Below are 15,592 nucleotides of genomic sequence, written 5' to 3'. Positions count from 1 at the left end.
ATCTTATAGGTTTCAATTAAGCCACCTTTTCACTTCTAAATTCAACGGATTACAAGCCTTTCCTCATTAGACAGACTTTCTCCAATGCATTTACATCCTTCCTTAAATAAATAACTTGCACACAGTACATTAGAGATGGCCTCACCAGTGCTCTGTATAAGTGAAGTGTAATCTCTCAACTTTTGTAGACAATTATTGTCACAATGAACAGTAACATTCCATGGACTGTCCTCTTTCTGATTCTCCATCAAAGGATCCCTAGTGCACACCACACATCACATCTTTTGGTAACAAGAAAATAATCCATTTATGCCTAATCTCTATTTACTATTAACCAGCCTTCTACGCTTGCTAATTAATTACCCCTACACCATGAGGTTTTGTTTTCGACAAATATCTTTTATGTACCTTATTAAATTACTTCTGGAAGTTCAGGTTCACTACATCCACCGGTTCTTCCTTATCCACAGCATGTTAGTTACTTGAAGAACTCCGATTGATTGGTTAAACATTCACAACCTCATGTTGACTCTGTCTGATTACCTTGAACTTATCGAAATACCATGATAGAACTTCTTTAATTCAAGTTTTAACATTTCCTTTTGACAGATATTAAGCTTCCAAAGAGTATTTCCACAGACTAATGACTAGTCAAGATGGGCCAGAACAGGAAGTGGAGGTTATCCCATTAATTACACTAACAATCATATGTTTGATTAAAAATGTTTTTCCCACAATGTTCCTGGACATGTAAATAAAGATGGGCAAAAGGCCATCTTAGTGAAGTCCAGGATCATTACAATGGGCTGAGGGTCTCCTTTGGTGCCATGACCTGTCTATGGCGCTAAACAGTGCATCTCCTTAGTCAATGGGATTAAAGGAATGAAAGATAAACAGCGGAAGCACTGAGAAGGTGGGCAAATTCAAGTCTGTGAATTCATTCTCAAGTCAAGTGCAAAGTGAAATAAAGAGACAAAAAGACTCGATTGAGAGGCAGAAATAGAGACAGAAAAGAAACGTAAGAGAAATTAATTTCAAATTTGGCATTTTTAGCATCAGTTAAAACAATTTAGGACCTTCAAAAGCTTGCTTTTCAAGGCGAGAGAGCTTGATGAGGAAGCATAAAAGTCTTTTGTTTTCATAGGCTGTGGGCATCACTGGCTGGGCCAATTAGATAATGGCCATCTTAAACTGCCCTTGCAGTCCTTGGGGTGTAAGGACACAGTCAATGCTTCAATAAGAACATAAGAACTAGAAGCAGGAGTGGGCCATCTGGCCCCTCGAGCCTGCCCCGCCATTCAATAAGATCATGGCTGATCTTTTTGAGTCTCAGCTCCACTTACCCGCCCGCTCACCATAACCCTTAATTCCTTTACTGTTCAAAAATTTATCTAGCCTTGCCTTAAAAACATTCAGCGAGGTAGCTTCAACCGCTTCACTGGGCAGGGAATTCCACAGATTCACAACCCTTTGGGTGAAGAAGTTCCTCCTGACCTCAGTCCTACATCTGCTTCCCTTTATTTTGAGGCGATGCCCTCTAGTCCTAGTTTCACCTGCTAGCTGAAACAACCTCCCTGCCTCCACCTTATCTATTCCCTTCATAATCTTATATGTTTCTATAAGATCTCCCCTCATTCTTCTGAATTCCAATGAGTATAATCCCAGTCTACTCAGTCTCTCCTCATAATCCAACCCTCTCAACTCTGGAATCAACCGAGTGAATCTCTTCTGCTAGTATATCTCTTCTCAATTAAGGAGACCAAAACTGCACACAGTACTCCAGGTGTGGCCTCACCAGGACTCTATGCAGCTGCAGCATAGCCTCCCTGTTTTTAAACTCCATCCCTCTAGCAATTACAGACAAAATGCCATTTGCTTTTTTAATTACCTGCTGCACCCGCAATCCTACTTTTAGCGATTCATGCACAAGGACACCCAAGTCCCTCTGCACAGCAGCGTGCTGCAATTTTTTTACCATTTAAAACATAGCCCATTTTGCTGTTATTCCTACAAAAATGGATGACCTCACACTTATCGACTTTCAGGGAGGGAGTTCTAGGAGTTGAGCCAATAACGGTGAAGGAAAAGAGCTTTAGTTCCAAGTCAAGACAGAATGTCATAGTCATAGAGCACAGAAACAGACCAGTCCATGTTGAACATAATCCCAAACTAAACTAATCCCACCTGCCTGCTTCTGGCCCATATCCCTCCAAACCATTCCTATTCATGTATGTATCCAAATGTCTTTGAAACATTGTAATTGTACCTGCATCTACCACTTCCTCAGGAAGTTCATTCTACACACCAATCACCCTCTGTGTAATAACTTTGCCCCTTGTGTCTTTTTTAAATCTCTCTTCTCTCACCTTAAAAATGTGTCCCTTAGTCTTAAAGTCCCCAATCCTAAGGAAGAGGCAACTACCATTAACTCTATCTATACCTGTTATTATTTTATAAATTTTTTCACGTCACCTCTCAACCTCCTACGCTCCAGTGAAAAAAGTCATAGCCTATCCAGCCTTTCTTTATAACTCAAACTTTCCATACCTGGCAACATCCTGGTAAACCTCTTCTGAACCCTCGCCAGCTCGATAATATCCTTCCTATAACTGGCAACCAGAACTGGACGCAGTATTTCAGAAGAGGCCTTACCAATGTCCTGTACAACCTCAACATGACTTCCCAACCCCTGTACTCAAAGGACTGAGCAATGAAGGCAAGTGTACCAAATGACTTTTTGACCATCCTGTCTATATGCGATAGGTCTTAGTGAGGAATATGTTCAAGGGAATGATGTTGACAATTACAAGATGTCACTGTCTATAGCAAGTTTAACTGGAAGTTAAAGTACAATTGCAATTCCTTTAACCTCTCAAGAAAGTTGAGGGTGAGATGTTATTTTCTTAAAGTGAACAGTGGAGTGGAGTAAATCAGTCAGCGCCTTCTGACACTTTGCAACTCAGCGTATTCTCACTACAAGATGCTGTTCAGTGCTGGTATTCAGAGCGGCTTGCATCATTCACACATCATTAATTTTTCAGCAAAACCAGACACATTGTAATGACAAGAACTGCACTTCAAAGGGATATCTCATGGGATACTTCAGGACAGCATTGCCAAAAACATTAACCACAAGTCACGGGTACCTCATTAGGAATTCAGATGTGGCTAATTGCATTGCTGGTTGGTAAATATGAATGAGCAATAAAAACTGTTACTGGTTATGCGAGATCAATGTTTACATTCTCACAGTGTGCAAATATAAAACTTCGATAAGTTTGTTAGCTGCCCAGAAAGCCTGGCCTCTTCAATGGTGATTGGAGCCATGCGACCAAATCTGCTCCCTTTAATACAGGGGATATGCAGGTTTCTGTGTATAAGCTGCAACAAGGCAGGGTGGTCTTGTTGTGGGTTTTGTAGCACAAATTTTGTGAACAGAGGAATATAGGACCCGAAAGCAATAGGTCATTCAGCCTTCAATCACGGTGGTGGGCTCAGCTCCATTTCCCTGTCTGTCCCTGTAACTCTTGATTCCCACGTCAGTCAAAATTCTAATTCTACTGTGAATAAATTCAATGGCCCAGCCTCCATTGCTCACTGGGGATGAGAATTGCAGAAACCAACAAGCCTCTCAGAATAAAGAAAAGTTCCCGTATTTCCAATTTATTTTTTAATTTTTGTTTTAATGTCCCCCACAAATTACAGTCTCCCCACAGGGAAAAATATCCTCCTAATATCTACCCTATCCAGTCCCCTCAATGTTTTAATAAGGTCACCTTTCATTATGCTAAGCTGCAGTGGATAAAGCCTGACATTTTCAGTATTTCTTTTCCCCTCATGGTAAATCCTTCATCCCAGAATGGATTAGAGCGAATCTTCCCTGAATTGCTTCTCAAAACATTGTATTTATTTTCATATTAGGTGGCCAGTGTTTAACAGAAATACTTTGCATTAGGCAGCAAAAAGACTTACAGCGACTTACAAGAGGCTCATTGTAAATCTATAGTTTAGGACAAACACCAGTTTCCACCTTTGCCTTCTGGAATCTTTCCCATTGCAGAAGCCAGTCCTCACTGGGGAAGAACCAGGATTTTACAAATCCAAATTTACAAATAGTCCAGTTAACAAGTTAACAATGCTGTCCACCAGGGGGGCAGTGAGACATGAAATCAAATACAGAGGAAAAATCAAGGGAGGGGACTAATTGAAAATGGTGTCAGTGTGGTGATAATACACTCCAGCTCCTGCGGTGTCCATCTATCCCTAAATGCTTCGAGGCTGCCACTCCTTTTCAAAGGGCACCCAGGCACAGACGGGCTGTAGAAGAGAGGCAGGCAGTTGGGAACTACAAACCCCTCCACAACCCACTGCTTGAACCTGAAAAACTGAGCCTTTTCTCTGAAACCCATGAGCAGATCACCCATCGGACTACATAATCGAAGAGCAAACTAAAAACACTGCTCACCAAGGGCAGTGCAACTATACCAAACTGTCAAGTCTTAGGACATGAAGCAAGCTCAGGAAAGTGAAGCACCAGACCAAAGGAATTGACCCCAGCACAAGTTAACCTTTCAGATCAGAAAGGAGAACATTGGTGCATCAACTAGAAACCAAAATCAACAGCTGAAACTTTAACATTAATTCAAAAACATTAACAAAGTTAATCACTGAACAACAGTAACAACTGCATCTTCTAAGCGTGTGGATTCTTTCGGCATTTACATGGTCTTGCGTGTATAAGAGCAGCCACCTTTTGGTCTAATGAGAAGGAGTCCTGTTGAGTGAAGATGGTGTCGTTTGACTCTGTCTCTGCTACTGTTTACAGGTTCTCAGGATGGGTTCCACATTACTGCAAATCCTGTTGGGTCAATCCCCATGACATGATATTAATGGGTAGTGCATATTGCACTCATGTTAACCCTTTCAGATCATACACAACACCTCCCCCCCAACAGCTTTTCTTTCTGATAGGTATTCTTGTTGTACATCTGTTTAGAAAATTATATCTCCTCCAAGTCTGACTTGACAAATTTAGATGATCTGGAGGTTTCACTATTCTCCCTGGACGTGATTAATTCAGACTTGGAAGCTGTTTCTCGGGCCAAAGGTAGTTATCTTGGACAAAAGCCATAAACAGTTAGCTCCTGTTTTCCACTGAACCAAAACAACATCTTCATTTACCTAGCTCCCTTAACATAGTCATAGAGTTGTACAGCTTGTAAACAGACCCTTCAGTCCAACTCGTCCATGCTGACCAGATATCCTAAATTTATCTAGTCCCATTTGCTTGTATTTGGCCCATCTTCCTCTAAACCCTTTCTATTCATACACCCATCCAGTTGCCTTTTAAATGTTGAAATTGTACCAGCCTCCACCTCTGGCAGCTCATTCTATACACACACCACCCTCTGCATGGAAATGTTGCCCCTTTTAAATATTTCCCCTCTCACCTTAAACCTATGCCCTCTAGTTTTGGACTCCGTTATTCTGGGAAAAAGACCTTGGCTATTCACCCTATTCATGTCCCTCTGAGTCGTCATTACCAAGATGCGTTATTGAACAACAGGATATTGATCTAGAAAGCAGGTGACCGAAAACTCAGTTAAAAGAGTATTGTAAAAGGTGCAGCCACAGAGAGATACAAGTGGGAAATTCCAGATCTTTAAGCCCAACAACTGAACAGATTCCCCAGTGATAGAGAAATAAAAATAGAGATGCTCACAGGACTGGAATGAGATGAAATTATTCCGAGGAGAAACAAAGCTTGTCTAGAATACAAGAATTTTTACAGCTTCCTCCAAACTGAGCAATCAGAAATGTAGCTGATGATCAGCTTCATAAAAATCAACAACTCAAACCCAACCAAAGCTAATTCCCAAATGAAAGTCTGTCACCAAGGGGAGCTGCTTCAAGATGGCAGTTTGAGACTCAACTCCCCATTTTGCTTTCTTGGATTTCCAGATTTTTACCCATGCTTCAGGCTCACATTTCACAGCCAAGATTGTTTTCCTGTGGAAACTGAAATCGAGTGGTCTCACTCATGACAGACATAAAGAGGCACTGACAATAGGAAAGCAGTACTGCATGGAACTGATCAAAGTTTAGACTGTGATAGAATCCAGCAGCACATCGGTTATATTATAGACAAAATACAACCAGACTCATTAACTTCAATCGCTGTGATCGACTGAGAAATCGCAAACCAAAACGTAGACGGCTGACAAAGAACATGCACACGGCTGGAAAGGGTGAAAACTCTGAGGGCCACTCTTAAACAGACTAATGGGCCTGGGACAGATTACAGATGGGGAATAATGCTGTTCAAAACTGAAGAGTAATCAATCTCTCCCCTACCCCCTGCATCCCGATCAACGCCCAAACATGGCACAAGGGATTAGGACGATTTAGAGTCACCAGTTAGTGAATATTCAAAATCTGGATTGTTCACATACAAGGTTTAAGCTGACGTCCGTCAATAATACCTCCAATCAGCTGTGAACAATACTACAACAAAACACGAATGACCCAAGAATATTTTCAAACTCCGTGGTAATGGAGCCAAGCATCAATCTGCATCAATCATATTCACAGCTCCTCAACCTCCTCATTTTCCACACAATATCCAATTACCTGCAGCTGCACTTTGCCCTGTAAACTTTAACCTTAATTCCATTGCTGATTATTTATAGCAAAATCACATTCCTTAAAAACAGTCACCTTATCCCACTGCAAAGAGCCCACACAGCAAAGACTGCTTTAACCACTGTACTGTAATCTCTCTCCTTTCTGATCATAAAAAGGTTGGATTAATCTGATGTCTGAGGAACACATTTAGGGAACTTCAGTTTTTTTCTCACCAAAGTTTTGGATCACTGATGCCACCTGGGTAGTGGCCAAGGAACGTCTATCAGGCAATGTTGGGTTTCCAATCATCTCATGCTTTTTGGTACCCACCCAGCATCAATCTCATGTCACCAACTGGTCCCAATTTCAAACACTGGAAGTCACATTTTAACAATTTCTCTGAATTCATCTGGCTTCCACCAGGACTACATTCAAAACCCCAGAGGTTGTCCAGGAGTCAATGCAGTCTATGCTGATACAGCTCACTCTGTACTCTGTTCTTTCAGTCTGTTTGGCTGCTCTGGACGAGGACGGTCTCCATTGAGGACCCTGCAATCAGAAGGTGCTTGCGCGCCACCTCATAAAACACCTTCGAAATAAAAACCTAGGATTCATCACATCCTAAAATACTTTTCATGAGGAAACAAGGATAGTACAAAGAACAAAGAGAATTACAGCACAGGAACAGGCCCTTCGGCCCTCCAAGCCTGCACTGATCCAGATCCTCTCTCTAAACCTGTTGCCTATTTTTCAAGGATCTGTATCCCTCTGCTCCCTGCCCATTCAGGTATCTGTCTAGATACATCTTAAATGACGCTATCGTGCCCGCCTCTACCACCTCCGCTGGCAATGCGTTCCAGGCACCCACCACCCTCTGCGTAAAGAACTTTCCACGCATATCTCCCTTAAACTTTTCCCCTCTCACCTTGAAATCGTGACCCCTAGTAATTGAGTCCCCCACTCTGGGAAAAAGCTTCTTGCTATCCACCCTGTCTATACCGCTCATGATTTTGTAGACCTCAATCAGGTCCCCCCTCAACCTCCGTCTTTCTAATGTAAATAATCCTAATCTACTCAACCTGTCTTCATAGCTAGCGCCCTCCATACCAGGCAACATCCTGGTGAACCTCCTCTGCACCCTCTCCAAAGCATCCACATCCTTTTGGTAATGTGGCGACCAGAACTGTACGCAGTATTCCAAACGTGGTCGAACCAAAGTCCTATACAACTATGATAACAAGGTGTAGAACTGGATGAACACAGCAGGCCAAGCAGCATCAGAGGAGCAGGAAGGCTGACGTTTGGGCCTACACCCTTCTTCAGAAATGGGGGAGGGGAAGGGGGTTCTGAAATAAATAGGGAGAGAGGGGGAGGCAGATAGAAGATGGATAGAGGAGAAGATAGGTGGAGAGGAGACAGACCGGTCAAAGAGGCGGGGATGGAGACAGTAAAGGTGAGTGTAGGTGGGGAGGTAGGGAGGAGATAGGTCAGTCCAGGGAGGACGGACAGGTCAAGGGGGTGGGATGAGGTTAGTAGGTAGGAGATGGGGGTGGGGCTTAAGGTGGGAGGAGGGGATAGGTGGGAGGAATTACAGGTTAGGGAGGCGGGGACGAGCTGGGCTGGTTTTGGGATGCGGTAAGGGGAGGGGAGATTTTGAAGCTTGTGAAGTCAACATTGATACCATTGGGCTGCAGGGTTCCCAAGCGGAATATGAGTTGCTGTTCCTGCAACCTTCAGGTAGCATCATTGTGGCACTGCAGGAGGCCCAGGATGGACATGTCATCTGCGGAATGGGAGGGGGAGTTGAAATGGTTCGCGACTGGGAGGTGCAGTTGTTTAGTGCGAACCGAGCGTAAGTGTTCTGCAAAGCAGTCCCCAAGCCTCCGCTTGGTTTCCCTGACATAGAGGAGGCCACAACGGGTACAGCGGATGCAATATACCACATTAGCAGATGTGCAGGTGAACATCTGCTTGATGTGGAAAGTCTTCTTGGGGCCTGGGATGGAGGTGAGGGGGGAGGTGTAGGGGCAGGTGTAGCAGTTCCTGCGGTTGCAGGGAAAAGTGCCGGGTGAGGTGGGGCTGGAGGGGAGTGTGGAGCGGACAAGGGAGTCACGGAGAGAGTGGTCCCTCCGAAAGGCAGATAAGGGTGGGGAGGGAAAAATGTCTTTGGTGGAGGGGTCGGATTGCAGATGGTGGAAGTGTTGGAGGATGATGCGTTGGATCCACAGGTTGGTGGGGTGGTACATGAGGACGAGGGGGATTCTGTTTTGGCTGTTATTGCGGGGAGGGGGTGTGAGTGATGAGTTGCGGGAAATGCGGGAGACACAGTTGAGGGCGTTCTCGACCACTGAGGGCAGGGGGGAGGTTGCGGTCCTTGAAAAACGAGGACATCTGAGATGTACGGGAGTGGAATGCCTCATCCTGGGAGCGGAATGCCTCATCCTGGGAGCAGATGCAGCGGTTCGCACTAAACAACTGCACCTCCCAGTCGCGAACCATTTCAACTCCCCCTCCCATTCCGCAGATGACATGTCCATCCTGGGCCTCCTGCAGTGCCACAACGATGCTACCTGAAGGTTGCAGGAACAGCAACTTATATTCCACTTGGGAACCCTGCAGCCCAATGGTATCAATGTTGACTTCACAAGCTTCAAAATCTCCCCTCCCCTTACCGCATCCCAAAACCAGCCCAGCTCGTCCCCGCCTCCCTAATCTGTAATTCCTCCCACTTATCCCCTCCTTCCAACTCAAGCCCCACCCCCATCTCCTCCCTACTAACCTTATCCCGCCCCCTTGACCTGTCCGTCCTCCCTGGACTGACCTATCTCCTCACCTACACTCATCTTTACTGTCTCCATCTCCGCCTCTTTGACTGGTCTGTCTCCTCTCCACCTATCTTCTCCTCTATCCATCTTCTATGCGCCTCCCCCTCTCTCCCTATTAATTTCAGAAACCCCTTCCCCTCCCCCATTTCTGAAGAAGGGTGTAGGCCCGAAACGTCAGCCTTCCTGCTCCTCTGATGCTGCTTGGCCTGCTGTGTTCATCCAGCTCTACACCTTGTTATCTCAGATTCTCCAGCATTTGCAGTTCCTACTATCTCCTATACAACTGTAACATGACCTGCCAACTCTTGTACTCAATACCTCATCCGATGAATGAAAGCATGCCGTATGCCTTCTTGACCACTCTATCCACCTGCGTTGCCACCTTCAGGGTACAATGGACCCAAACACCCAGATCTCTCTGTGCATCAATTTTCCCCAGGGCTTTTTCATTTACCATATACCATTCCATTTACAAGCTGGCTTGTTGCAGTAATGAAGTCTTGGCATTTATTCTCTTCAATCTGGGGAATTAGTAACAGATGTGATATACCGGCAAGCGATACTCGGACATGTTATTTAAAACAACAGGCTATCTTCCACAGATTCAACTCCAAATAAACAGCACGGTAATAGGAAAACTGAAACCTTTGTCCAAAGGACTGACAGAACTTTCATCAATTGGCTGTTCAATGCAGCTACACAAAATGTACTTGTGCAAGTCTTCCTTTGCCTTTACCCCTCTGCTGTGTAAACCCTCTTTGATACCTCTAGACTCAACTGTTCCAGCTCATTGTACCCTTCATTAATGTAAGGTCATTCAAAACTCTTTCTGCTGAAGCTGAAATCTGAGGCTGGTATCTCCTGGACTTGGGGTAACACTATGGTGGAGTCTGTTGCTGCTGGGATACTGCTGCATTCACAAATCAGAGCGTGTGTGGAGGGGCTGACAGGGAGTGGCGATTTAGAGCTTGGTATCATCACCCCACATGGGAAAGTTGACAGCATGTTTCAGAGGATATTGGCATCTGTGCAAGAGAATTAGGAGGGGAATCTGTCAGACCTGCAGTCCTTGCTTTTGCCAGTCTGTTACATACCACAGTGTTGTGTGCAGTTCTGATCGCCTCACAATAGGAAGGATGTGGAGGCTTTGGAAAGGGTGCAAAAGAGGTTTATCAGGATGTTGGGAGAGATAACAAGGTGTAGAGCTGGATGAACACAGCAGGCCAAGCAGTATCATAGGAGCAGGAAAGCTGGCGTTTTGGGTCTGGACCCTTCTTCAGGATATTGCCTCGATTGGAGTGTATTAGCTGTAAGGAGAGGTTGGACAAACTTGGATTGGTCTCACTAGAGTTTTGGAGGCTGAAGGGCGACCTGGCAGAAGTATGCAGTGGCATGCTAGCTCAGCCGATAGCAGCGCTAGCTCGGAGCATCAGGGACCCAGGTTCAATCCCACCCTTGGGCAACTGTCTGTGTGGAGTTTTCGCATTCTCCCGGTGTTTGTGTGGGTTTCCACTGGATGCTCCAGTTTCCTCCCACAGTCCAAAAATGTGCAGATTAGGTGGATTGGCCATGCTAAAATGTCCAGGGATGTGCAGTCATGGGAAGTGCAGGGTTACAGGGTAGGGGTGGGTCTGAGGGGAATGCTGTCATGAGGGTTGGTGTGAATTGATGGGCCGAATGGCCTGTTTCCACACTATAGGGTCTCTATGATTCTATACGTATAAAATTATGAGAGGCATGGATAGTCAGAGTTTTTTCCCCAGAGCGGAAGTATCAACTACTAGGGGAGGCATGGTTTAAGGTGGTGGGGGACCGTTTACAGGAGATGTGCGAGGCAAGGTTTTTATTACACAGAGGGTGGTAGGTGCCTGGTACATGCTGCGAGGGGTGGTTGTAGAAGCAGATGCAATAGCAACAATTAAGATGCATTTAGAAGACACATAAACAAACAGATAATGGAGAGACACAGACATCGTGCAGGCAGATGGGATTCGTTTATAATGGCAGCACAGTTGGTACAGACATAGTGGGCCAAAGGATCTAGAACATAGAACATAGATCAGTACAGCACAGTACAGGCCCTTCGGCCCACGATGTTGTGCCGAACTTTTACCCTAATCCTAAGGTCTATCTAACCTCCACCCCTACCTTATACTATCCTCCATATGCCTATCTAATAGCTGCTTAAATGCCCCTAATGAGGCCGACTCCACTACCCTCTTCGGCAATGGATTCCATGCCCCGACCACTCTGAGTAAAGAACCTACCTCTGACGTCTCCCCTATATCTATCTCCACTCACTTTAAAACTATGCCCCTCGTAATAGCTACCTCCACCCGAGGAAAAAGTCTCTGGCTGTCAACTCTATCTATACCTCTGATCATTTTGTACACCTCTATCAAGTCACTTCTCATCCTTCGTCGTTCTAAAGAGAAAAGCCCTAGCTCTCTCAGCCTTTCCTCGTAAGACCTTCCCTCTATTCCAGGCAACATCCTAGTAAATATTCCAACGTTTCCACATCTTTCCTGTAATGAGGCGACCAGAACTGGACACAATACTCCAGATGTGGCCGAACCAGGGTTTGGTATAGCTGGAGCATAACTTCACGGCTCTTGAACTCAATCCCTCTGTTAATGAAAGCTAACACACCATATGCCTTCTTAACAACTCTATCCATCTGGGTGGCAGCTTTCAGGAAACTGTGAACATGAATCCCAAGATCCCTCTGCTCCTCCACACTGCCAAGAATCTTTCTGTTAACCCTGTATTCTGCTTTCAAGTTTGTCCTTCCAAAATGAATCACCTCACACTTTTCAGGGTTAAACTCCATCTGCCACTTCTCAGCCCAGCTCTGCATCTTATCAATGTCCCTTTGTAACCTAGAACAGCCCTCCACACTGTCCACAACGCGACCCACCTTCGTATTGTCTGCGAACTTACTAATCCACCCTTCCACTCCTTCATCCAAATCATTTACAAAAATCACAAAAAGAAGAGGACCCAGAACAGATCCTTGTGGTACACCACTCGTAACCGAGCACCATGTTGAATATTTTCCATCCACTACCACCCTTTGTCTTCTAAGGGTTAGCCAATTCTGAATCCAATCTGCCACATTTCCCCCTATCCCATGCCTCCTTACCTTCTGCATGAGCCTACCATGGGGAATCTTATCAAACGCCTTACTTAAATCCATGTATACCACATCCACTGCTCTACCTACATCCACGTGTTTGGTCACCTCTTCAAAGAATTCAATAAGGTTTGTGAGGCATGATCTACCCCTCTCAAATCCATGCTGACTATCAGAAATCAAACTGTGCCTTTCCAAGTGATCATAAATCGTATCTTTCAGAGCCCTTTCCAATAATTTGCCCACCACTGACGTAAGACTAACTGGTCTGTAATTTCCGAGGTTATCCTTATTCCCTTTTTTGAACAAGGGAATGACGTTTGTCTCTCTCCAAGCTTCCGGCACTATACCCGTGGACAGTGAGGACAAAAAGATCATCGCCAAAGGCCCTGAGATCTCTTCCCTCGTTTCCCATAGAATCCTTGGATAAATCCCATCAAGCCCAGGGGACTTATCTATCTTCAACTTCCTCAAAATTCCTAGTACATCTTCCTTACTGACATCGACCTCCTCTAGCCTACCAGCCTATTTCACACCGTCCTCCTCTGCAACTAGGTCCCGCTCAGTTGTGAATACCGAAGAAAAGTATTCATTAAGGACCTCTCCTATCTCTTTAGGTTCCGTGCACAAATTCCTTTTACAATCCTTGATCGGCCCTACACTTTCTCTGGTCATTCTCTTATTCCTCACATACGTGTAAAAAGCCTTGGAGTGTTCCTTGATCCTATCTGCCAAGGTTTTCTCATGTCCCCTTATTGCTCTCCTAAGCCCTTTCTTCAGCTCCTTCCTGGATAACTTGTATCCCTCTAGAGCCTTTCCCGTTCTTTGTTTCCTAAACCTTACATAAGCATCCTTCTTCCTCGTAACCAGTTGTTTGACCTCTCTCGAGAACCATGGGTCCCTCACTCGACCGCATCTTCTCTGCCTGCTAGGGACAAACATATCGAGCACACGCAGTATGCATTCCTTAAACAATCTCAACATTTCAACAGTGCTCTTCCCTGACAGCATCTGTTCCCAATTTATGTAACCCAGTTCTTGCCTAACAGAATTATAATTACCCTTCCCCCAATTATAAACCTTACCCTGCTGTTCCTGTGTTATATTGATCTAAGTTCTATGTTCTATACCAATCAATGGCTTGCTTTTGGATACAGTAGTCCATTAATAGTCATCCACTGAGAATCAAGTTATTGTATTAAAGGGTACCTGCAGCACACTATTACCAAACCAAGGCTCCTGCTAGAATTATAACTACCACCTTGCTGTACAATCATAGTGATAGAAATCGCATTGTTACTCAAGCAAAAAATAATTTTGTGATTTTCTCCCAGCCTAACCCTCTCAGTGTAAGTATTAAATTGTTCATTCTCAGCTCGACTTTTAGATATAGTCTCACCAGGTGCAGGTTTTGTCTGAAACACTGTTTACTACAGGGCCCAGGTGGGTCTGCAATTCCCACAGAAAAGGCAACAGATCACAGGCATTGCAGGGTTAGAGAGATGAATATCAGGGAATAAAAAAACCATGCAATTTGACTTCTAGTCATATTCCCTCAAGAGTGTGGATGACGGATAATGATAAATGAGCAAAACCGCAACAGAGCAGCGATCATAGTTAATGAGCACACGGGTGAAATCACAATGAGGCAAATGCCATTATCCCACGACTGCAGTTAATGTGACGTGGTCAGTCATTACTGCTGGCAGAATAGGGAATCCAATGGGAGGAAGTTAGTGATAAGCTGACATCCTGGACTGCTAACTTCAGAAAGCCAAATCAGTGCAATCCTGTCATATGACTACACCAACCAATGGGAGCAGAGTTAAGCCAAGCTAGAGAGCAAAATCATGCACACACCAGCAGCGAAGGCTGCAAAATGGTCTTACTCACGTCCCAAATGCATATGCTCCAAGGGACATTTTAATGTGAATGAAACAGGACTGTTTTACCGTCATTACCAGATTACTCTTTAATGTTTTAAAGGTGATTTGTGTAATGGGAGGAAGGGACCAGCAGGGATGGCACCAAAAATCTGCTGCTGCCTGTATTAGGAAAGTCCAAGAATTATTCCAAGTCACTACCAGCCCTGTATGAGGCTAAAAAAATTGTGTGGATAACCTCCAGCACTTTTGTGATATGGATCGGAAAAGTGGACAACATGTCTTGATGGAAGAAAAAGAAGATTGAGCCTCTCTGCTCCTATGATGCTGCTTGGCCTGCTGTGTTCATCCAGCCCTGCACCTTGTTGTCTCGGATTCTCCAGCATCTGCAGTTCCTACTATCTCTGATTCAATTACTACAGACAGTTGTCCTGTGGACCCTAGATAACTGACTTCAAGATTGTCAAGCCAAACTTGCCTTTCAATACCACAGCCCAATTAAACTCTAGCCAATGTATCAGTGGGTGATGAGGAACTTAAAAAATAAACAAATCTCTGAGATTATTGAGGCTATCAATTCAAAGCTGAAGTACAATGCAACTATTGCACAGGCCATGGTTCATGGTTGGAGAAGCCATGGAAGATGGTAACACTGGGAACGATGAAGCCAACCAGCTCAATGAGGACGTGCTCTTTGTTTGCCTGTGGGAGATCAGTAAATAAATTTCAGCAGAGACCACTGTGGAGGTGTGGATTTAGTCCCCAAAGTGAGATACTGATATCCAGTATGGATAGAGTGATCAAAGCCAAACAGGTGTGGATCTAGTGCCCCAGAGTGGGACAAGCGATTCCTGTTGTGGATTAGTGCCCAAAGCCAGGCGGTGTAACCAGGTGTAGGTCTGGTGCGCTAGAGTACGACAGTGATACCCAGTGTGGATCCAGACTGCAGTGCAAGTCCCTTATGGGAACACTGAAGTTTTGTGTAGAAGGTTTCAACTTTCTCTCTAGTTTCAAGTGTATCTTGATAGTATGATTTGCATTTTGTACTTTGGAAAGACAATTTCTGATAAAGACGAACTGAAACATCTCTGCTTCATCTAAGATAACAAGGTGTAGAGCTGGATGAA

General features: G+C 44.6%; 1 protein-coding gene across 2 annotated transcripts in view; it reads right to left on the bottom strand.

Moving 5' to 3' along the window:
* The window catches only part of LOC109915748 (collagen alpha-1(XXVI) chain-like), a 96,079-nt gene that overhangs the window by 25,122 nt on the left and 55,365 nt on the right, over positions 1-15,592 (bottom strand). The window contains exon 4 of one of the 2 annotated variants that reach the window (XM_048612672.1): positions 3,707-4,858. The exons of the other annotated variant lie outside the window; for it this stretch is intronic. Within the exon in view, the coding sequence (XP_048468629.1) occupies positions 4,830-4,858 (29 nt within the window). The 3' untranslated portion in view covers positions 3,707-4,829. Of the gene's footprint in view, positions 1-3,706; positions 4,859-15,592 lie in introns of those variants that run through there. 2 annotated transcript variants of the gene reach the window in all.

The sequence above is a fragment of the Rhincodon typus genome, chromosome 26 (assembly GCF_021869965.1).
Source record: "Rhincodon typus isolate 14 chromosome 26, sRhiTyp1.1, whole genome shotgun sequence".
Lineage (NCBI taxonomy): Eukaryota > Metazoa > Chordata > Chondrichthyes > Orectolobiformes > Rhincodontidae > Rhincodon > Rhincodon typus.
The sequence above is the reverse complement of the archived record's forward strand: the minus strand, read 5'-3'. Positions and strand labels throughout refer to the sequence as shown.